Source organism: Heliangelus exortis, chromosome 31 (assembly GCF_036169615.1).
Source record: "Heliangelus exortis chromosome 31, bHelExo1.hap1, whole genome shotgun sequence".
NCBI classification, from domain to species: Eukaryota; Metazoa; Chordata; class Aves; order Apodiformes; family Trochilidae; genus Heliangelus; species Heliangelus exortis.
The window spans coordinates 184,996-202,325 of record NC_092452.1 but is presented as its reverse complement, the minus strand read 5'-3'; the positions used below and the strand labels follow the sequence as shown (position 1 = coordinate 202,325).

At 45.2% G+C, this 17,330-nt stretch overlaps 2 protein-coding genes across 9 annotated transcripts in view; one reads left to right on the top strand and one right to left on the bottom strand.

Annotated features, from left to right (window-relative positions):
- The window catches only part of ATF7 (activating transcription factor 7), a 190,655-nt gene that overhangs the window by 155,907 nt on the left and 17,418 nt on the right, over positions 1-17,330 (top strand). The window lies entirely within an intron of this gene.
- HOXC13 (homeobox C13) lies at positions 4,582-7,860 on the bottom strand. The gene is made up of 2 exons (XM_071729438.1): positions 7,086-7,860; positions 4,582-4,984 (listed from the first exon to the last, which is right to left on the bottom strand). Exons 1-2 carry the CDS (start codon positions 7,714-7,716, stop codon positions 4,728-4,730), a joined length of 888 nt encoding a protein of 295 aa, XP_071585539.1. The 5' UTR covers positions 7,717-7,860; the 3' UTR covers positions 4,582-4,727.

Sequence of the window (17,330 nt, the reverse complement as noted above, 5' to 3'; positions counted from 1 at the left end):
ATGCGAGCGAGATAAAAAAAAAAAAAAAAAAAAAGAAAAGAAGAAAGAAAAGGAAAAGAGAGGAAAGGGAAAGAAAAGAAAGGAGAAGAGAAAAGAAAGAAACGGAAAAAAGGAAAATAAATATAAGAGAAATAAGAAATTGAAAATAAAACAAAACTAAAAAAGAAAGAGAAAAAAAAAGAGAAGAAAATGGCAGGAGCAAAAAAAGCCAAAAAAAAAAAAAAAAAAAAAAAAAAAGCCAGGGAAATCCCTTGTCCAGGATTTTACCATAAAGGCTGCGGTTGGGAAGTTATTCAAAGTCCTCGATACAAAGGAAAGAAAAGGCTAAACTTGGGAAACTTCCTTTTCAGGGCTTTATTGTTGGCCATTAGCCCGCCTGTCTAGACTCCAAATAACACCTTGTTTATCTGTAAACAGGAGCAGGAGCTGCTCGGGGCTGGCTGGGGAGGAGAAGATCAAGGGTGAGGGTCCCGTCGCTTATTATCCCCGCAGCTCGTGATGTCAAGGTCAAACAACGTCACGGTCAAGGGTAACACGGGAGTGACGTCACGGCCTGCTGACCCAACACCCGCGGAGCTCCGGGATCCTCCACGGAAAAATAAACGAGGAAAAGAGAAGCGAGAGATGCGCAGTGAGGAGGGGGGTGTGAAGAAAGAAGTGGGGACACACAGAAAAAAAAAAAAAAGTGGAAAATAATTGATTTTTGTGGTCCTGGCTAATGACATCCCGGGGATCTCGGCTTCCGCGCCCGCGGAACTTCAGTAGGGAAATACCAAGCTGTTCCTCGCGTGTGAGGGCGATTTTTGGGTTAAATTTCTTCTCCTCCAGGCAAGGGTCTCCTCCGACACTCGTGGAAGGGGATGGCCAAAGGACTTGGAGTTGTAGGGTAGATTTTTGGCCCTTCTGGAGAAATCAAACGAAACAAAAAGCAACCTGAATCAGCCGTTTCTGGGACCGGCAGGAAGATTTTAGCCAAAAAAAAAAAAAAATAAAATTGAAGTGAAGGTGTTCATTTTATCCCACCACCCCCAAAAACTCTTTTTTTTTTTTTTTTTTTTTTTTTTTTCCACCCAAATTCCGGATTTAAAGGGAGAACCGAGTGTCCGCGGATGGGAAGCTGTAGGTTTGTCCATCCGGACCACCCCGTTCCAAGCCAAAGCGGAGGTGGGGAGACTCAGCCCCACTTTAGTGGGGAGGAACCCCCCTTTCCTTGGGGTCTCCATCCCCCTCCCCAAATCCCAGACGGCGCCTCAGCATCCCTGCGCCCTCCCGGCTGCTGGTTCAGCCCCGAGCACGGGATGAAGGGCTGGAGAGGGGCAGGAAAAATCAGAATATTTTTAAATATTGTGGGAAAAGTGGGAGATGGATGGAGAGAGGCCGGACTCGTGGGTTCTACAATATCTGCCAACCAGGACCAGCAAAGCCCCTCGGTGCCCTGGAGCTCAATTAATTAATTTCTTGCTTCTCCTCTGGATTTTTTCCATTTGTCGATTTTTAATTTTTTTTTTTTTCCCCACCTTTTTTAATTCCTTCCACGCTATTGCAAAGAGAACCTGAGCCACAAACCGACCCCCCAGGCCACCCTTTTCCCCTCCAACTGAACTAAACCGAGGAAAAACTTCCAGACCTGGAAACTCCGCGAAGAACTTGGCCTCAGTTCCCCACATCCCTAAAAAATTCAATGTATTTATCCATCTCTCCCCCTTGGCTGCAAGAACACTCTCTCAATAACTTCACTTTCATCAAATTTTTTTTTTTTTTTCCTCAAAACTGGTGAAATTCAGGTACAATGAGGAAGAACAGAGCCACGGGGAAGAACACACTCGCTGTCGGGGTGTCGGATTTGGGCTTGTCTGGAGTTGCTCTCAGGCGTTGCAGGCTCTGCACACACAGCAATCTTTTCCTTCTTTCTCTCTTTCTCTCTTTCTTTTTCTTTTTTTTTAAAAGTTTGTTGGTTTTTTTTTGTTTTTTTTTTTTTAACGCACAAACCACACATCCTGCTGGGTTAGAGCCGGTTTTGAACCAAGGATTTAATCCTAGAGCAGCGGCCGTGGGTTTCTTGGGGGCACTGCGAGATTTCCTAGCGGCCCATCTGCCCAAAAATTAAAAAAAAAAAATAAAATATAAAAATGCAAATAATAAACTTGAAATTCCTTCCCAACACGAGGAATTGTCCAAAATCAAGGCGGGAAAACCCGTCAGCTCGGCACCCAGAGAAAACCGAGCGGCAGGGAATTACCAAGCCCTCTTATTTTATTTTTTTTTTTAAATTTTATTTTTTTTTTATTTTTTTTTTTTTTTCAGCCCCCCTGAAAGGATGAGGGGTGAGAGGACCAAACCCCTCCACCCCCGACTCACCCCCTCCCAATTTTTCCGCGTTTTCCCGCAGATTTTGGGCAGCCGTGGGGGGTCCCCGGCACGTCTGGTGCTGGGATCCGCCACCGCGTTGAACCCGCGGAGATACCTATGCATCCGCACCCTATAGATCTATCTTGGAGACCTCTTTATCGAGCTGTTCCTCGATGTATTTCCATATCCATACATAAATGTAGATGCAGACAACAGACATCACCTCACACCCTAACGCAGAGGGCTGCGTTTGCATCTAGAGGTATAAATTTGCATATAAATATATATATATATATATTTTTTTTTTTTTTTTTGTAGGCGCGTTGTTACATGCGGCGTGTTATGTGTGACAGACTTCTAGACAGAGCACCTTGCCACCCGGATTTAGAGAAATTAGGTAAATTTAGTTAAATTACCCCCACACCCTCAAGCCCCGCACACATTTCACATCGGAATATGTGAAATATAATTATACATTCACACACACCGACGCCCAGATCCTAAAAAAAAGCGGGTATACACACACGCCATCACATCCCCTTGCATAAATTATATATATTTACACATTTATGCACACATTATAAGGCTTGGACCCTTAGGGTGTCTACGAGCATTTCTGTGCACGCCATTGGTAATTTTTGGGTTTTTTTTCCCATATAGTTTGTGTGCTCTCTCCCCCTTCCCATAAACATTTGCACTCGCTCAGTGCAAATTTAACCCGCAATAACATTATTTTAGGTTACATCCCTTTAAAAGCTTTTTCTCCCCCTCCCCTTTTTGATCATTTAACGAGGTGATTAAAACGAGCAGTTATTAAGGGAGATTGAAATCCGCCTATGGAAACAATTTCCTCTCTCCTGTTTCTATAGCCGGCCGCGGAAGTTCCGCGGGTGCGGAGCCGGGAGGGCCGCGGTGCTGTTTGGAGAGAGCAGGTTGGGAGATTTTTATCTGGGGCCGGAGTTGGAGTCAAACAGGTTTAGCGAAACGCATCCTTTGGGAGGGAGATGGGGAGAGATTAAAAGCGTCTCAGGGAAGTCATCGCGTTTTCACCTCGGGGTAATTGCGGGGAGAGGAACATCAGGGCAAAAAAAAAAAAAAAAAAAAAATTAATTAATTAAAAACAATTTTTGTAAATAAAGATAGAAATCTAAAAAGCACTCAGTTGGCTCTATTTATTTTACCTTTTTTAACCCCCCCCACCCCCGGGAACAACCCTCGCATGCCCCTTATTTCTACCCAAATTTGACGGATTTCCCCTTTTTTTTTTTTTTTTTTTTTTAAAATCCCATCTTTTCTCTGTGGAGGTGTTTGGGTTGGTGGGGAGGTTGGAGGTGGTTGGAGGGAGGGTGGGAGAGGCACAGGGCTAGAAAGAGGTGCACAAACAGCCTCTCCTCAAGGCAAACCAACAACAACAACAAAAGATATTTATTATTTTTAAGAAATGTCATCTGCAGTCGGTACATACCATCTGGACACCACGATATTATATACATATACAAGACATTTATTTTTTTTTTTTTTAAAAAAAAAAAAAAAAAAAAAAAGATGCTTTTTTACGTATCCGAAGAACACTGTCGAGAATCGGGCGGTTTAAAGAGGGGGGGGGAAAAAAGAAATAACCCCAAGGACAATATTGTGCATTTTCCATCCTGTCAGCGGTGAACAGACATTCCAGTTTTATGGCAGAGATAGAGAAACCCTGGTTAGGACGCCCCAAAAAAGTCCCCTCCAGCACTTCAAGTTCCATCAGTGGTGGGGGGGGGGAGGTTCAGTGACATCTGGGTCCCCTCGACGCCTTTTTTTTCCCTCAGTAGCAGCCTTAATTCTGATTTTCGGTGCCTGGCGCCGAGCAAACACGGAGCTGATGCAACTTTCTGGGGGTTCTCCAGACATTTAAACATCATGGGGTGAAATGGCCCGAGATATGAAAGACCAGCGAGGTGGGGGGGTAAGGGGGGGGGACTATACAGCGTTACAGGGCGACATTCAAGAGTTCATTTCCCCTTTAACGTGACTACACTCTTAGCTTATTATTATTAATTATTATTATTTCCTTTGAAAAATATACACAGTTGAACCTTAGCGATGGATTTCTCCGAGCAAACCTGGGGGGTTTTCACAGTCAGAGGGAGAAATCAAAGAGCGGTCGGTGATTTTTTTTTTTTTTTTTTTTTTTTTTTTTTTAGGTGGGGGCGGGACGCACGTGTAGCATTTGTGAATGTCAATTTTTTAATTTTTTTTTTTTTTTTTTTTTAAATAATGATCTTGGAATCAGCAGAATCCCGATGACGTTATCATACAAACTACCAGATAAATATTGACGGTTCTCGCTCTCCTTTTTTTTTTTTTTTTGCCCCCCCCTCCGAAGTCTCCCTCTGTCAGGTGGGGTGGAGATGCGCTGTCTTGGATTTGCTCACCACCTTTTTCTCCTTCACCCTCCGGTTCTGGAACCAGATTGTCACTTGGCGTTCGGACAAGTTGGTGGTGGCCGAAATCCTCCTCCTCTTCTCTTTGGTGATGAATTTGCTGGCCGCGTACTCCTTTTCCAACTCCTTCAGTTGGATTTTGGTGTAAGGGACTCGTTTTTTCCGTCCTCTCCGGTAACTACTGACCTCGGGTTGTAAGGGGACAACGTCTGGATAAAAAAATAAATAAATAAAATAAAATAAAATAATAAAAAAATAAAAAAGCAAAACCCAACAATCAACATAAGGCAGAGGGGAAGAGGAAGGGTTTGCTGCAAGGTGGGGGTTGGGGTGGGATTTCTGCATTTCGGGGAGAGAAAGGAAGAGGGAAAAAAAGGAGGATAAAGAGTGGAGGAATGCGAGAGAAGAGAAAGGGAAGGGGCGGGGGGGGGGGGAAAGGACAAGGCGGGCAGAAATAGCATCCAGCGAGGGGAATAAGGCTATAATAATAGTAATAATAACATCCTACTCAGAATTCACGTGGGGAAAGCCTGTTTTTCTTGGCGACACCGGCCATGCCGATCACCAAGGAGCAGCAAGTCAAGCCGCAGACTCGTGTGCGCGGATAAATCAAAGGCACCTTCCAACCGGGAGGATTTGGGGGAAAGATCTAGAGCTTCTTCCCTCTTCCCTGCATTATTACACACACACACACACACACACGCACGCACCGCTACCCATTTTTTTCCTCCCCCAACAGCGAATCTTCTCGGGGGATCCACCGCAGATGCGCACTGAGCCCGGCGCAGAGACAAGTGCATCCCCATCCCTTACCGCCGGCTTCGTGCAGCCCAAAAAAAACCCCCTGGGGGTGTTGGGGAGAGTGGGGGGGGATTGGGGGGGCGAACGACAAACGCGGCCCCCCCCCTCCAGTGTGTGGAGAGGGAGAGCTGAGATTCGTGTGTTTCTGCTTTGCGACTGGGAACGGGTTCAGCAGGGATGGGGGGAGCATCTTCACCCCTGTGTTGTCGTTATAGGGGGGGAAAACTCCCCGCAGTCTTTCGAGCAGCTCCAGCTCCTTCCTAGGGTGTGTGTGTGTGTGTTTGTGGGGGGGGGTGACCTGGGTGAGGAATCTGCTCTCCGCAAAGGTGTGACCCGGCTGGCTGGAGCAGGAAGATGGAGGCGAGCAAGCAGCACGGCCCTAATTATGGCTGACGGGAATTAATTGGGGAGCCCCTGGGGGAGCTTTGGGGGGATTTGTGGGTGCTGACCACATTCATCACGCAGCAAACAATACATCGTGAAATCCGCCCCCCCCAAAAAAAGAAAATATCCCGGGAAAGTCCATTCCTCCGTCCCTCTTTGTCCCGAAGAAGGAGAATAAATAAACCCATGTGCCCACCCCTCTTGTCCCCCCCCTCTCCTAAAGGGCTAAAGCCACCGGTTCCTTCTCCCCATCCAAGGTGTAGGGTCCCCTCCTCGCCGCATTTCTTGGGGTTATTTCCACCCCTCCTCAGCTCCTGCGTCCTTCCCCACCCAACGCTGGGACCCTGGGGGGGCAGCTGGGGTGAGGAGCCGGGAGTCAGCACCCACCGTCACCTCCCCCCCACCCCAGCTCGCTCTCCTCGGGGGCCGGAGATGTCGGGATCAGCAGGAGAAGGGAACGAGGGATTTACCGGGCTCAAAGATGCTCCAAGGAGGAGTTTTGCCTTCCCGGATGTCAGTCGGGCAGGATCCCTGCCTGACCTGGCGGAGATCTCCCCCCCCCGACCCCCTCCTACCCCTCTGCCTCCCTCCAAACAGATTCATTTGTCACTTGACACCTATTCCTACAACTGGGTGTAATTGTGATAGGATTTACTGTCCCACCCCCGACACTTCTCGTTCGATTGAACCCCTAGAGAAGGTTTTCTTAATTTTTCCCCCACCTTTTTGAAGCTGTCTTCCCGAAGAGGAGGAGAAAAATGAAGAGAAAGGCAGGGAGAGACGCTTAGGTGAGGCAAGGAGAGGGAGGAGGGAAGAAAGCGAAGCATTAAACGGCGAAGTTACTTTCCAAGCAAGCTCACGGCGTGTATTTTGATGCAGAAATGATTGCTTCACCTTCTTCCCCATACATGTTGGTACAAATTTCCCTTCACAGGAGGCATTCCAGAGCCAGTCCTTTTCCCTTTAATTACAGATACAGGCGCACACGGCTCTAGCTGTATGTTTAAATTATATATATATGTGCACACTCATCCACAACACACTCACATCCACCCCTCCGGTGGGAGCAAGGCATTTTTTGATTTTTTTTTTTTTTTTTTTTTTTTTTCCCCCGAAGAATCCTACCTGGGAAAGGTGATTTCCAGAGGTGTGCAGACTGGGATTGCTCTTTGGAGCAGTACATTTGCCCATCCCAGCCATTAGAAAGAGCCCAGTGTTGGTAACCTTCCATGGGAAGCAAAGCCTCGTGTCTCGGTTCGGGGTGACCACCAAGCCCTGGGACCACCGACACGTCCAAATAGCCAGGAACCGCTTGGTAGGAGCTTGGAAAACCGGGATAAAAAGCGAATTCTTTGGCCCTCGACGGCAACTCCTCGCCGGGCAGGGGCCCGCCGGCCTCGGGGTATTTCTCCCCGGGGTGATAAGCGCAGGGTTTCTGCTGCAAATTGACTCCGTGGGAGTGGGACAACCTGCAGCCGTAATAACCCCCCCCGAAGGGGTACCCGTAACCCAGCGCAGCGCTGGAAGCCGCCCCCGACGGGCACTGCCGGGGGGGTTCGGCAGCCGCCAGCTCAGCGTACGCGGTTCCCTGGGGCGGGGGCGGCGGTGGAGCGGTGGGGACAGCGAGTCCCGCGTGGGACATCATCTCCCGGCAATGTCCCAACCCTTCCATGCGGTTTTTCTCCCGGGGGGGATCCTCGCAACGGCAACCCAGCCCGTCGGGCCAGCGCGGGGGGAGGCCGAGCGGGGCCGTCATGTCATGCCGAGCTGCTCCCGCTTTCACCTCCTCCCGTTTCTCCTCTTCTTCTTCCTCCTCTTCTCCCTCCTCCTCCTCCTCGGCCGCCGCAGCCGTCGGGGGAAGCTCCGCGCCGCGCCCCGCCGCCCCGCGACCCCCCCAACATATCGGCGCCCTCCGCGCATGCGCGGCCGCCCCGCCGCCGCCGCTCCATTAAGAAATCCACGGCGGCCACGCCCCCCCCCCGCGAACCCCCCCGCTTCTCCCCGACGTGTCCCCGCCCACGTGACCCTGTCACGACTATCATTGGCTGGGGGGGGTCGTGTCGTTTCGCTCCCCCCCCCCCCATTCCCCCACCCCCCTCCCCTCCCATCCCCCGGCTTCTTCCACACCCGCCCCGTCGGGGATGGGGATTGGGATTTGGGGAGGGGGGGCAGCCCCCCACCCGCGGTTCTTTGTGCACGACGCCCCCTGAGAGTATCCCACCCCCCCCCCCCATCGTGTCCCCATTTCCCCCCCCCCCCCCCGTGTCTCCCCTTCCCCAGTATTTTCCCCTAGAGGAGCCCCCCCCCCCCCTTGTTTCATCGTGAAGGATGCTCCAAGCGTTATAAAAAGGGGGGTGGGGGGCACAGGAATAATTCCCCCCCCCCCCCGCGATATTCCAAGGGGAAACGGTGCTCAACCCCCCCCCCCAGACTTCGAGGGGGGGGCCCAAACCCCCTCTTTTTTTTTTTGCCGCGTGGAACTTGCTGACTCTTTTTTTTTTTTTCCCCTTTGCCAGGTGCTTCCCCCCTCCTGAATTTTTTTTTTTTTTTTAATTCAGGCAAAAATTCGGTGCAAACCCCCCCCCCCCAAAGCCCCGAATTTTCCTACCAGACTCCGAAATAATTTGATTTTCGGATTTTTGCTCATTCAGCACACGTAAGGAGGGGGTTGATCCTTCAGTGATGCGGGGTAGGCACAAAGAAGACGGGGGGGGGGGGGGGGGGGGGGGACCGGGGGGGTTTTTTTGGATCTGGGAGGGTTTTAATTTTAATTTGATTTTTTGGGAGGGGGATTATATTATAAACCAAGGCCGCTCTGACACAAAACTGGGGAAGAAAAGAGAAAAACAGCAGGTTGCTGGCTGGAAGGGTGGGATGGATGGGGGGGGCCACACACCGTGGGAGGGGGGAATTTCAGCCCTTGGGGGGGGGGGAGTTAAGGGAGGGAGGGGCCTCAAAGACCTCCAGCATCCCAAAGAATAAAAATAGAGGAAAAACGCAGGGAAAAAAAGACCTTTTTGTAAGAATTTAGTGCCTATGAGAAGCTCCGGCTGCATCCCTCCCCCCCCCCCCGATTTTTCTAGGGGGTGCCGTGGGGATTGGGGTCTTCCGAGGGGACCTCATGGTGGTCCCTGTTGCCCCCCACGCCACTGGAGTCCAAATCCACTCGGGATCCCCCCACTGCTGCCTGTGATGCCCTGAATCCTAAACCATCCCTCAGAGCTGCTGGGTTTTTTGGGAATATTCCTTCCCCCCCCCCGGGATGAGTTGGAAGATCATCCCTTTCCAACAGCAAAAAAAAAAAAGGAATAGGGGGGAGGGAAAAAAAAAAGTGGAAAAAGGGAAAAATAAGCTGAAAAGGCGAAATTAAACCGAAAAAAAAAAAAAAAAAAAAAAAAAGCCAAAAATAATCCGGAGGAAAAAAAAAAAAGAGAGAAAAAAACACAGAATAAAACAGAAATCCCCCAAATTCTGGTGATGAGGAGCGAAAGGAGCCTGTAAAAGGGTGAAGGAAAATTCCCGGTGAACCTGACCCGCTCCCAGGTCTCGATTTTCGGCGTCCTAAGGAGCCGTCGAAGTCCAAGTTCAAGGCGAAGGAGCCCGAAAGGGTCCCCCAGAGCTCGGGGATGGGGCTGGAGGGGCCGCGGGGCTTCCATGTGAGGTCGAAAGTGGAACTGAAAAAGGTTGAGGTGGTTTTTTGGGGAAGAAAAAGAATGGAAAAATAAAATAAATAAAATAAATAATAAATAAAAAAATAAATAAATAAAATAAATATATATAAATAAATAAATATAAATAAATATAAAAATAAACAAATAAAATAAATAAATAAAATAAATAAAATAAAAGAAAAGAAAAAAAATGGAATGGATTCAAATGGAATAGAATGAAATGGGCAGGGAGGGGGAGAAGTGAAATGGGGTAAATGCGTGGGGATGCAAATAATTGAAATAAATGAGATTAAATTAAAGTAGAAATTAAATTAAATTAAATTTTTCCTTAAAAAATGAAGCCTAAAGTGATGTGAAGAGAAAGGTGAAGCCTAAAGTGAACCAAAGTAGAACAAAGGAAAATCAAAGGAAGTAAAATGAAAAAATAAAAATAATAATAAAAAATAAAAATAATAATAAAAAATAAAAATAATAAAAAAAATTAAAACCCAAAATAAAAATAATAATAAAAAATAAATAAAAATAAAACTAATAATAAAAAAAAAAAAATAATGAAAGCCATGCCCGCATCCTTTGAATTCCAAATCACCCAGGAGAAACATCCCTCCCCATCCCAAACACCACATGGCTCGGAGGGGTGATGGAAGAAGCTGACCAAGAAATGATATTTAAATTAAAGCCGGGTGTCCGGGAGGGGGGGGAAGGCTGAGGGGAGCTGAACAAAAAAAAAAAAAACCCTTCTGGTTTTGGGTTTTGGCTTGGGGTTTGGGTTTTTTTTTTTTTTTTTTTTTTTCGCCTTTAATTTTTATGAAGTAGTTAACATTTCGTAGCATATGTCCGAGCTGTGCGGAGTGGGGAGGGGATTAAATGCTAAAAATGTAAAGATTTATGGTAAAGGTAATAGAGGAGGAATGGGGGGAGGGAGGTGAAGGCAGGGAAGGGGAGAAATTGGAAAGCAAAGGGTTGGGGAAGGGCGTTTCGAGGAGAAAAATCGGTTTAATGAAGGTTGGGTTGGGGAGCTGGGGGGGTTAAGGGAAAATTAAGGGAAGGGTTGGAAAAAAGGAGGGGAAAGAAGAGGAAAAGAGGGGAAAGAATGGATGGAAGGAGAAGGAAGTGAGGGGAAAAGAGAGGGTAATGTGAGGGGGGAAAAAAGGGAAAAAAAGGAAAAAGAAAAAAAAAAGAAAAAGAGAAAAAAAGAAAAGAAAAAGAAGAAAAAAGAAAATAAAAGGAAGGAAAAAAAGAAGAAAAAGAAGAAAAAAAGAAAAGAAAAAAAGAAGAAAAAAGAAAAGGAAAGAAAAAGAAAGAAAAAAATGAAGAAAAATGAAAAAAGAAAAAAAAGAAGGAAAAAAAGAAAAGAAAAGAAAAAAAGAAGGAAAAAAAAGAAAAGGAAAGAAAAAAAGAAGAAAAAGAAAATAAAAGGAAAAAAAGAAGGAAAAAAAGAAAAGGAAAGAAAAAAGAAAAGGAAAGGAAAAAAAAGGAAAAAAAGAAAAAGGAAAGAAAAAAAAGAAAAGAAAAGGAAAGAAAAAAAGAAGAAAAAAGAAAGAAAAAAAAAGAAAAGGAAAGAAAAAAAAAAGAAGAAAAAAAGAAAGAAAAAAAAAGAAAAGTAAAAAAAAAAGAGGGAAGAGAGAAGACTGCATTTTTCTATAGGTATCCAAGGAGAAAAATTTAAAGTGATTTTCCTGGGGAAGGGTCCGTGGCTGTGAAGGGAGGAAAAGGGTCGAGGTGGACCCCAACCCCCAGCTCCGAAATTCAAGGTTTCCTTTCCCAAACCGCCCCTTTCCCACCATTTCTTCTGATTTCTCCTCTCTGCCGGGGGTTGGTTCCACTTCCCAAAATGTGGAAGCTCTCAGGAGAGCGGTACCAGAAATAAAAATGAGGAAGAGGGGAAGGAGTAATTTGATAGAAAAAAAAGATGTGAGACCCCCTTTTGTGGATATTTTAAAATTTAAATTATTATTATTATTATAAGCTCTTTTTTAGCTCTTTTTTAAAGGATAAGATTCCTCCTCTTAGGCTGGAAAAACCCCCACCTCTCACTCCCCAGCCCCACAGCATCCCGTTTTTTTCAGGATTCTCTTTGAAACTGGTGAAATCAGAGAGAAAATAGACAAATATTAAATAATATCTCCTCGAAAAATCCTCTTTCTCCTTCTCATCGCCGGCTCTGAGCTTGCAGATTGCTTCGAGAGAAAAAAAAAAAAAAAGAAGCTTTTATAGGGATATTTCTTGAGGGAGAGGTTCCCCTCTTCCAGCCGGCTCCGAGAAGAAAAAAAAACCTGAATTTTTCTCCTCCTGAAGACAAATATGGGTTTATCTGATTCGCTTTTTCTGCCGCTTTGATGGCAGAGGCTGGGAGAAATTCAGAATTTATTTATTTTTAATTCCTACTGGAAAGAAAGAGAGGAACAAATTTATGCAGCAGTCCATGGGGGGAAAATATTAGATTTATCTCGCAAAACTGCGAGTTGTTTCTCATTATCTTATCTCCAGCACATCAGCTGATGGTTTTAAAGCAGCTTTTCCACCTTCTCGCCTTTAAATTAGCTTTGCTTTTTTTTTTTTTTTTTTTAATTGCCACTGTCCCCTCTGAAGCAAAAGAAAAAAGGGAATTTTAGGGCTGAATCCAGATTTTCGGGTGAACGCGCGTTGGCAGCCGGTGAGATTGGGGTTGTTTCTGCTTTATAGAATTAACCTGGTTTGGAAATATTGAAGGGAAATTCTCCAAACAAGGGATTTCTGCCCCAAAAAGTGGGAAGTTCGCCCTGAAAATCCTGATTTTTTTCTGCAGCCGAACACCTAAAGAGCTCGTTCGTGGCCATCTAAGATGGCTCGAAGCCAAGGGCTGGTTCTCCAGGCCAAGGAAATCTCACCCCAAATAAAAACCCATCAGAATTTTACACTAAAAACCCTTTTGATGAGCCACGGATCCCGGAGAAAATAAATGAGAAAAAAAAAAAAAAAATAAGGTGACAATAAAGGGGGAAAACAAGGCAAATCCTTTATTTGAGTTATGGGAGAGCTGAAAATAACCCACCCCAAACCTCCAGCACACAGGGGTTTATTTTTTTCCTTTCTAAATTATCTTTTTTTTTTCCTCCCTTTTCCCCAACTCTGTCTGAAAGATTTAGAAAGGCACCGTTTTCCAGCGGGGAGAAAAAAAAACCCAAAAAACCAACAAACCCAAACCGTATTTATGGTTCTTCCCAACTCCAGACATCTCACGTACAAAGGAAAATGCCCAAGGTGGGAGTTTTATGGAATCAAAATGGGCTCCAGCCCCTGTCAGTGCCTCTAAACCTCGATGGACCCGCACAAAAAAAAAAAAAAAAAAAAAACCAAAAAAACCCCAAACCAACAAACCCCACCAAGATTTGGGAAAAAAATCTGGTTTTTCCATTGTATTTTTTCTTGCGAAGGGGGCAAGGGGGAGAATAAAGGTGGAGAATTTTGAGCCCTAGGGGAAATTATAGCCCGTGGAAATCTGAGATCAACATTGAATTTTCCCTCTGGAGCAAAAATTTAGGAAGAAACTGTTCTAAATCTCATTTTCCAGAGGAATCCAAGGAAATCTTCCTCAGGCTTTGTTCAAAATGGGTGAATAAAAGCCAAAGGAGAGTATTTTAATTTTTTTTTTTTCCCCTAAACTTCTGCGTGCCTTCTTTTTTTTATTAGTATTATTTTCTTTCTTATTCAGAGAAAAATAAATCCGAACATCCCTGCTTCACCTCCTTGCTGAATTAATACAACCAGGGAGGTTGTGCCAAAGCCTTAGGAGGATTCTTGCAAAAACAATGCCCAAAATAGAGCAGGAAAAGCAGATTAAATTGAATTTTCTCTGCTTTGACGCATTGGACCCAAAAAAAGGGATTAAAAAAAAGCGCAACTGGCCCAAAAAAAAGGGAGAAAAGGCAAAAAATATTTTATTTTCCATTCTATTCCCATTACATTTCTCCCAGCCTTGGATTACCAGCAACTTCCCACCCCCCTCTTGCGCTGGAGATGCTTGTACAGGGGATTAAAAAATAAATTAAACACCCCCCCACCACCTGAACTTTAATTTAAACGCTTTAAGTGAGGAGGGAAGATGGAAGGAAAGACTCTCAGGTTACTCCCACCCCTCCTCAGCCCCCTCCCCGCCTGGACCGAACCCTCCCGGGTGGTGTCAGACGGGGACTTGATCCTGACCCGAGACGATCCAACTTTTCTCCTTCCTAACCTCTCAGATTCCTGCAACCTGTTTGGAGTGGATCCACCCTCAGGCTTTTTTTTTAATTTTATTTTTATTTTTTCCCCCAATCTTTATTTTTTTTTTTTCCTGCCCTTTTTCTTGCCGTCCCAGACCCCCCGCCCCCCATCAGCAACTTGGGAAGGGGCTCGCAAATCTCCAGGGTGTGTTTTGTGTCTTTTGCGGCTTTTTTCCTGGGGAAGGGGAAAAAAAAAAAAAAAAAAAGGCACATATCTAGATATATAAAATCGCCTCCCTGCGTTTTCCTATGCAAAAAAAGGGGGAGAAATTAAATATATAGTTATAAAACACCCCTCCCCTCCGCCCTAAGGCAGGGCCAGAGATGGATTTGTAAAGCCCAACCTCGTGTCTTTATTACTGTGTTTTATCCCCCCTTTTTTTTTTTATTTTTTTATCTTTTTCCACCCCAAAAAATCCCCCTTGCTAAAGCTGAGGAAGGGATAAATAGATAAACACCTCTTGGTCCCTTTCATCTGACCCCAGGGGTGACACGATGGGGACGTGACAGCTTTTCGGGGGGTTCCCAAAATCCTGACACCACATTTTAAGGAAAATAAAGGCTTTTTTTTTTTTTTTTTTTTTTTTTTTTTACAGCCACTGCGGAATGTCCCAGCTCTGGGCAATTCTCCCCTCCGCCTCCCCCTCCTCTCCCCCCTTTTCCCGTGTTAATTATTGTTATTATTTCCACGCAACAACTACTCCTTGACTCAGGGATTCGGAGCCAGACAAATAAAATATCGGCCTCAATTTAGGGCCCCTGTCTGGTCGGAAGTCCAAGTTCAATTCCAAGTTAAAACAGGAGGTCGCCTGAAGCAGTGACAAAAGAAAAAGGGGCCATTTGGTCCGGCTGGTGTCAAGAAAGTGGTTTTTTTCGGGTGTAATTAAGGCTCCTCATCATTTTTGCCTTCATATTCTCGGGGAGAGAAAGAGCTGGGGATGCTCAGGTGTTGTAGAAACCACGGCCCTCGGGTGAGGCTTGGGGGGTTTTTTTTTGCCCCTAAATGTTATTTTATGTCTTTGTTTCTCAGTGTTTTGTAGTCCAGAAGGTTGCTGTGATTTTTTTTTTTTTTTTTTGTCTTCTTTTCCCGTGAGATTTCAAGGACCCGAGGTTGTTTTCTCCTGGGAGCGAATGACTCAAGCTGCACTTGGAAGGATGGAGACAAACACCAGGCCAGTGTAAGAAACCTTCCTTCTGCCAAATCTTCCTCAGCATCCGAGCTGCGTGCTCAGGGGCCCCTTCTCCCCACCAAAACTCTTCACTTCTTGCTCCACTTGCTGTCCAAAATATTTCATTCCTCCGAAGCTTCTTGGAGGGGTTGAGAGGGGAAGAAGAGTGGGAGCTCTTGGCCGAGTTTGTTCCCTTTTTTCCAAAATAAATAAATAAATAAAAATAAAATAAAATAATATAAAATAAAATAAAATAATAAAAAAAAGAAGAAAGGAAAGGAAAAAGGAAAAAGGAAAAAGGAAAGGAAAGGAAAGGAAAGGAAAGGAAAGGAAAGGAAAGGAAAGGAAAGGAAAGGAAAGGAAAGGAAAGAAAAGAAAAGAAAGAAAAGAAAAGAAAAGAAAAGAAAAGAAAAGAAAAGAAAAGAAAAGAAAAGAAAAGAAAAGAAAAGAAAAGAAAAGAAAAGAAAAGAAAAGAAAAGGAAAAGGAAAAGGAAAAGAAAAAGAAAAAGAAAAGAAAAAGAAAAAGAAAAAGAAAAAGAAAAAGAAAAAGAAAAAGAAAAAGAAAAAGAAAAAGAAAAAGAAAAAGAAAAAGAAAAAGAAAAGGAAAGAAAAAGAAAAAGAAAAAAACCCCCCAAAAAGACCCCAAAACAAACTCAACCAAACAGAAAACCAAAAACGCTAAAGAGTTTCATTTCCCAGAGGGAGAGAGGTACAGGGATTAAAAAATAAATTAAATTCAGAGACCTATTTGCCAAATAGGGGGCAATAAATGAATAGGAAAGCTGAATAAGGCAGCAGCGATGCCCTCGCCTTCCCGCTGATGCAACCTCCATTTCCAAGCAGCATCCTGAGGGGAAAATTCTTGCTGGAAAACCTGGGATTTATTAGAGAAAAAAATGTGTGCAGTTTCAAAAGAAGCGCGAAAACGGGGAGAAAAAATTAATAATCGCAAAGAAATTCTGATGTTTTCCTTCAAAAAACTTCTCCTCTCTCCGAAATACCGAAGAACTTGGTGAAATCCCTTTTTCACCAGGTTAAACCCCGAAGCCGGATTTTAGGGTTAAAATGGGCTAAAAAAAAAAACCTGGCAGGACACAAGCTGCCCTCCCACCCCTCTCCCTCTGCGTCCAAAGCACCAACGAAACTTTTTCATTAAAAAAAAAAGGTGAGAAAAAGGATTTTACTCTTTTATTGGCCAAAAAAAAGGTGATTTTCCCTCTGCCCTCCAAGGCTTTCTCAGGCGTCTCCATGACACGAGTGACCCGCACAGCTCCTGTGTGCTTTTCCCCTCCTCAAACACATGGAAAAAAAAAAAAAACCTTCCTTATGTTTCTGATTATTTTTTTTCCCCTTCTTCCCTGAGGAGGTGCCTTCGCAAGCTGAAAATCCAAAATAAATTGGGTTTTGTATTGTAACACTGAGGTTTTTTGGAATTAAACAGCAAGTGTCTCCCTCCGGGACAGCCACAAATAGAAAAGGAGGAGGAGGGGGGGGGTTGACGGTGGATTTGTGTCTGCTGAGCTGGAAAAAAAAAAAAATTAAACTGGGGGACAGCTAAAATTTTGCTGCTGGGCACCTCAAAATAGGGCGGTTTGTCTTAAAACACCTACTGATGGAATCGTGGTTTTTTTTCTTTTTTTTTTTTTTTTTCCTTTTTCCCCTGTGTGGGGCGTGGGGGGGGTGAGGATTCATCCTGCTCTTTGGGAGGGGTAAACCGAGTAAAAATATTTTGGGTTTTACTCTTCCCGCTTCTTTTTTTTTTTTTTTGGGGGGGGGAGCATCCAGGTGGGGTTTTCAAAGTCAAATTTCGGCTGTTGTTGGGGGGCCCTTCCCAACCTGGGGGATGAATGGGGTGGCGGTGACCCCCCCGGGACAGGGACCCCCTCTCAGCTCAGGGTGTCCCTTGGCCTCCGGGTAGGGTGGGAGCTGCTGCCCCTCAATTCCTGGGGACTGAGGGGTCCTGGGGGGTCCTTTCCTCGTGCTGGAGGCAGGAGGAAGGAGAGGAGAAGCCCAGCCATGCGCAGGGATGTTTTCCTCCCCAAATCAGCTGAAAGTCAGCATAAAAATCCGAGTTAATTTGTTTAATTAATAATAAAGGGGGTTGTGCAGGTCAAGGTGAGGACCAGGCAGAATCTGTGGGACAAATCCATCCCTTCTTCCCTCTCTCCCTCCCTCCACCCGTGTATCACCTCCCTATGAACTGATTGCACATCCTACACCGACTGATTTTGTGTAAATCCACCTAAGACTCTCTTCTTGCAGTTCCTATAAGTCTACCCCGAAAAA

Bases quoted from the DNA above. Each gene is read 5' to 3' on its own strand.
- HOXC13 (XM_071729438.1), bottom strand. From the start codon at position 7,716: ATGACGGCCCCGCTCGGCCTCCCCCCGCGCTGGCCCGACGGGCTGGGT. The intron at 4,985-7,085 runs GTAGGATTCTTC...TTTTTTATCCAG, and splicing joins CTGGAAATCACCTTTCCCAG to ACGTTGTCCCCTTACAACCC.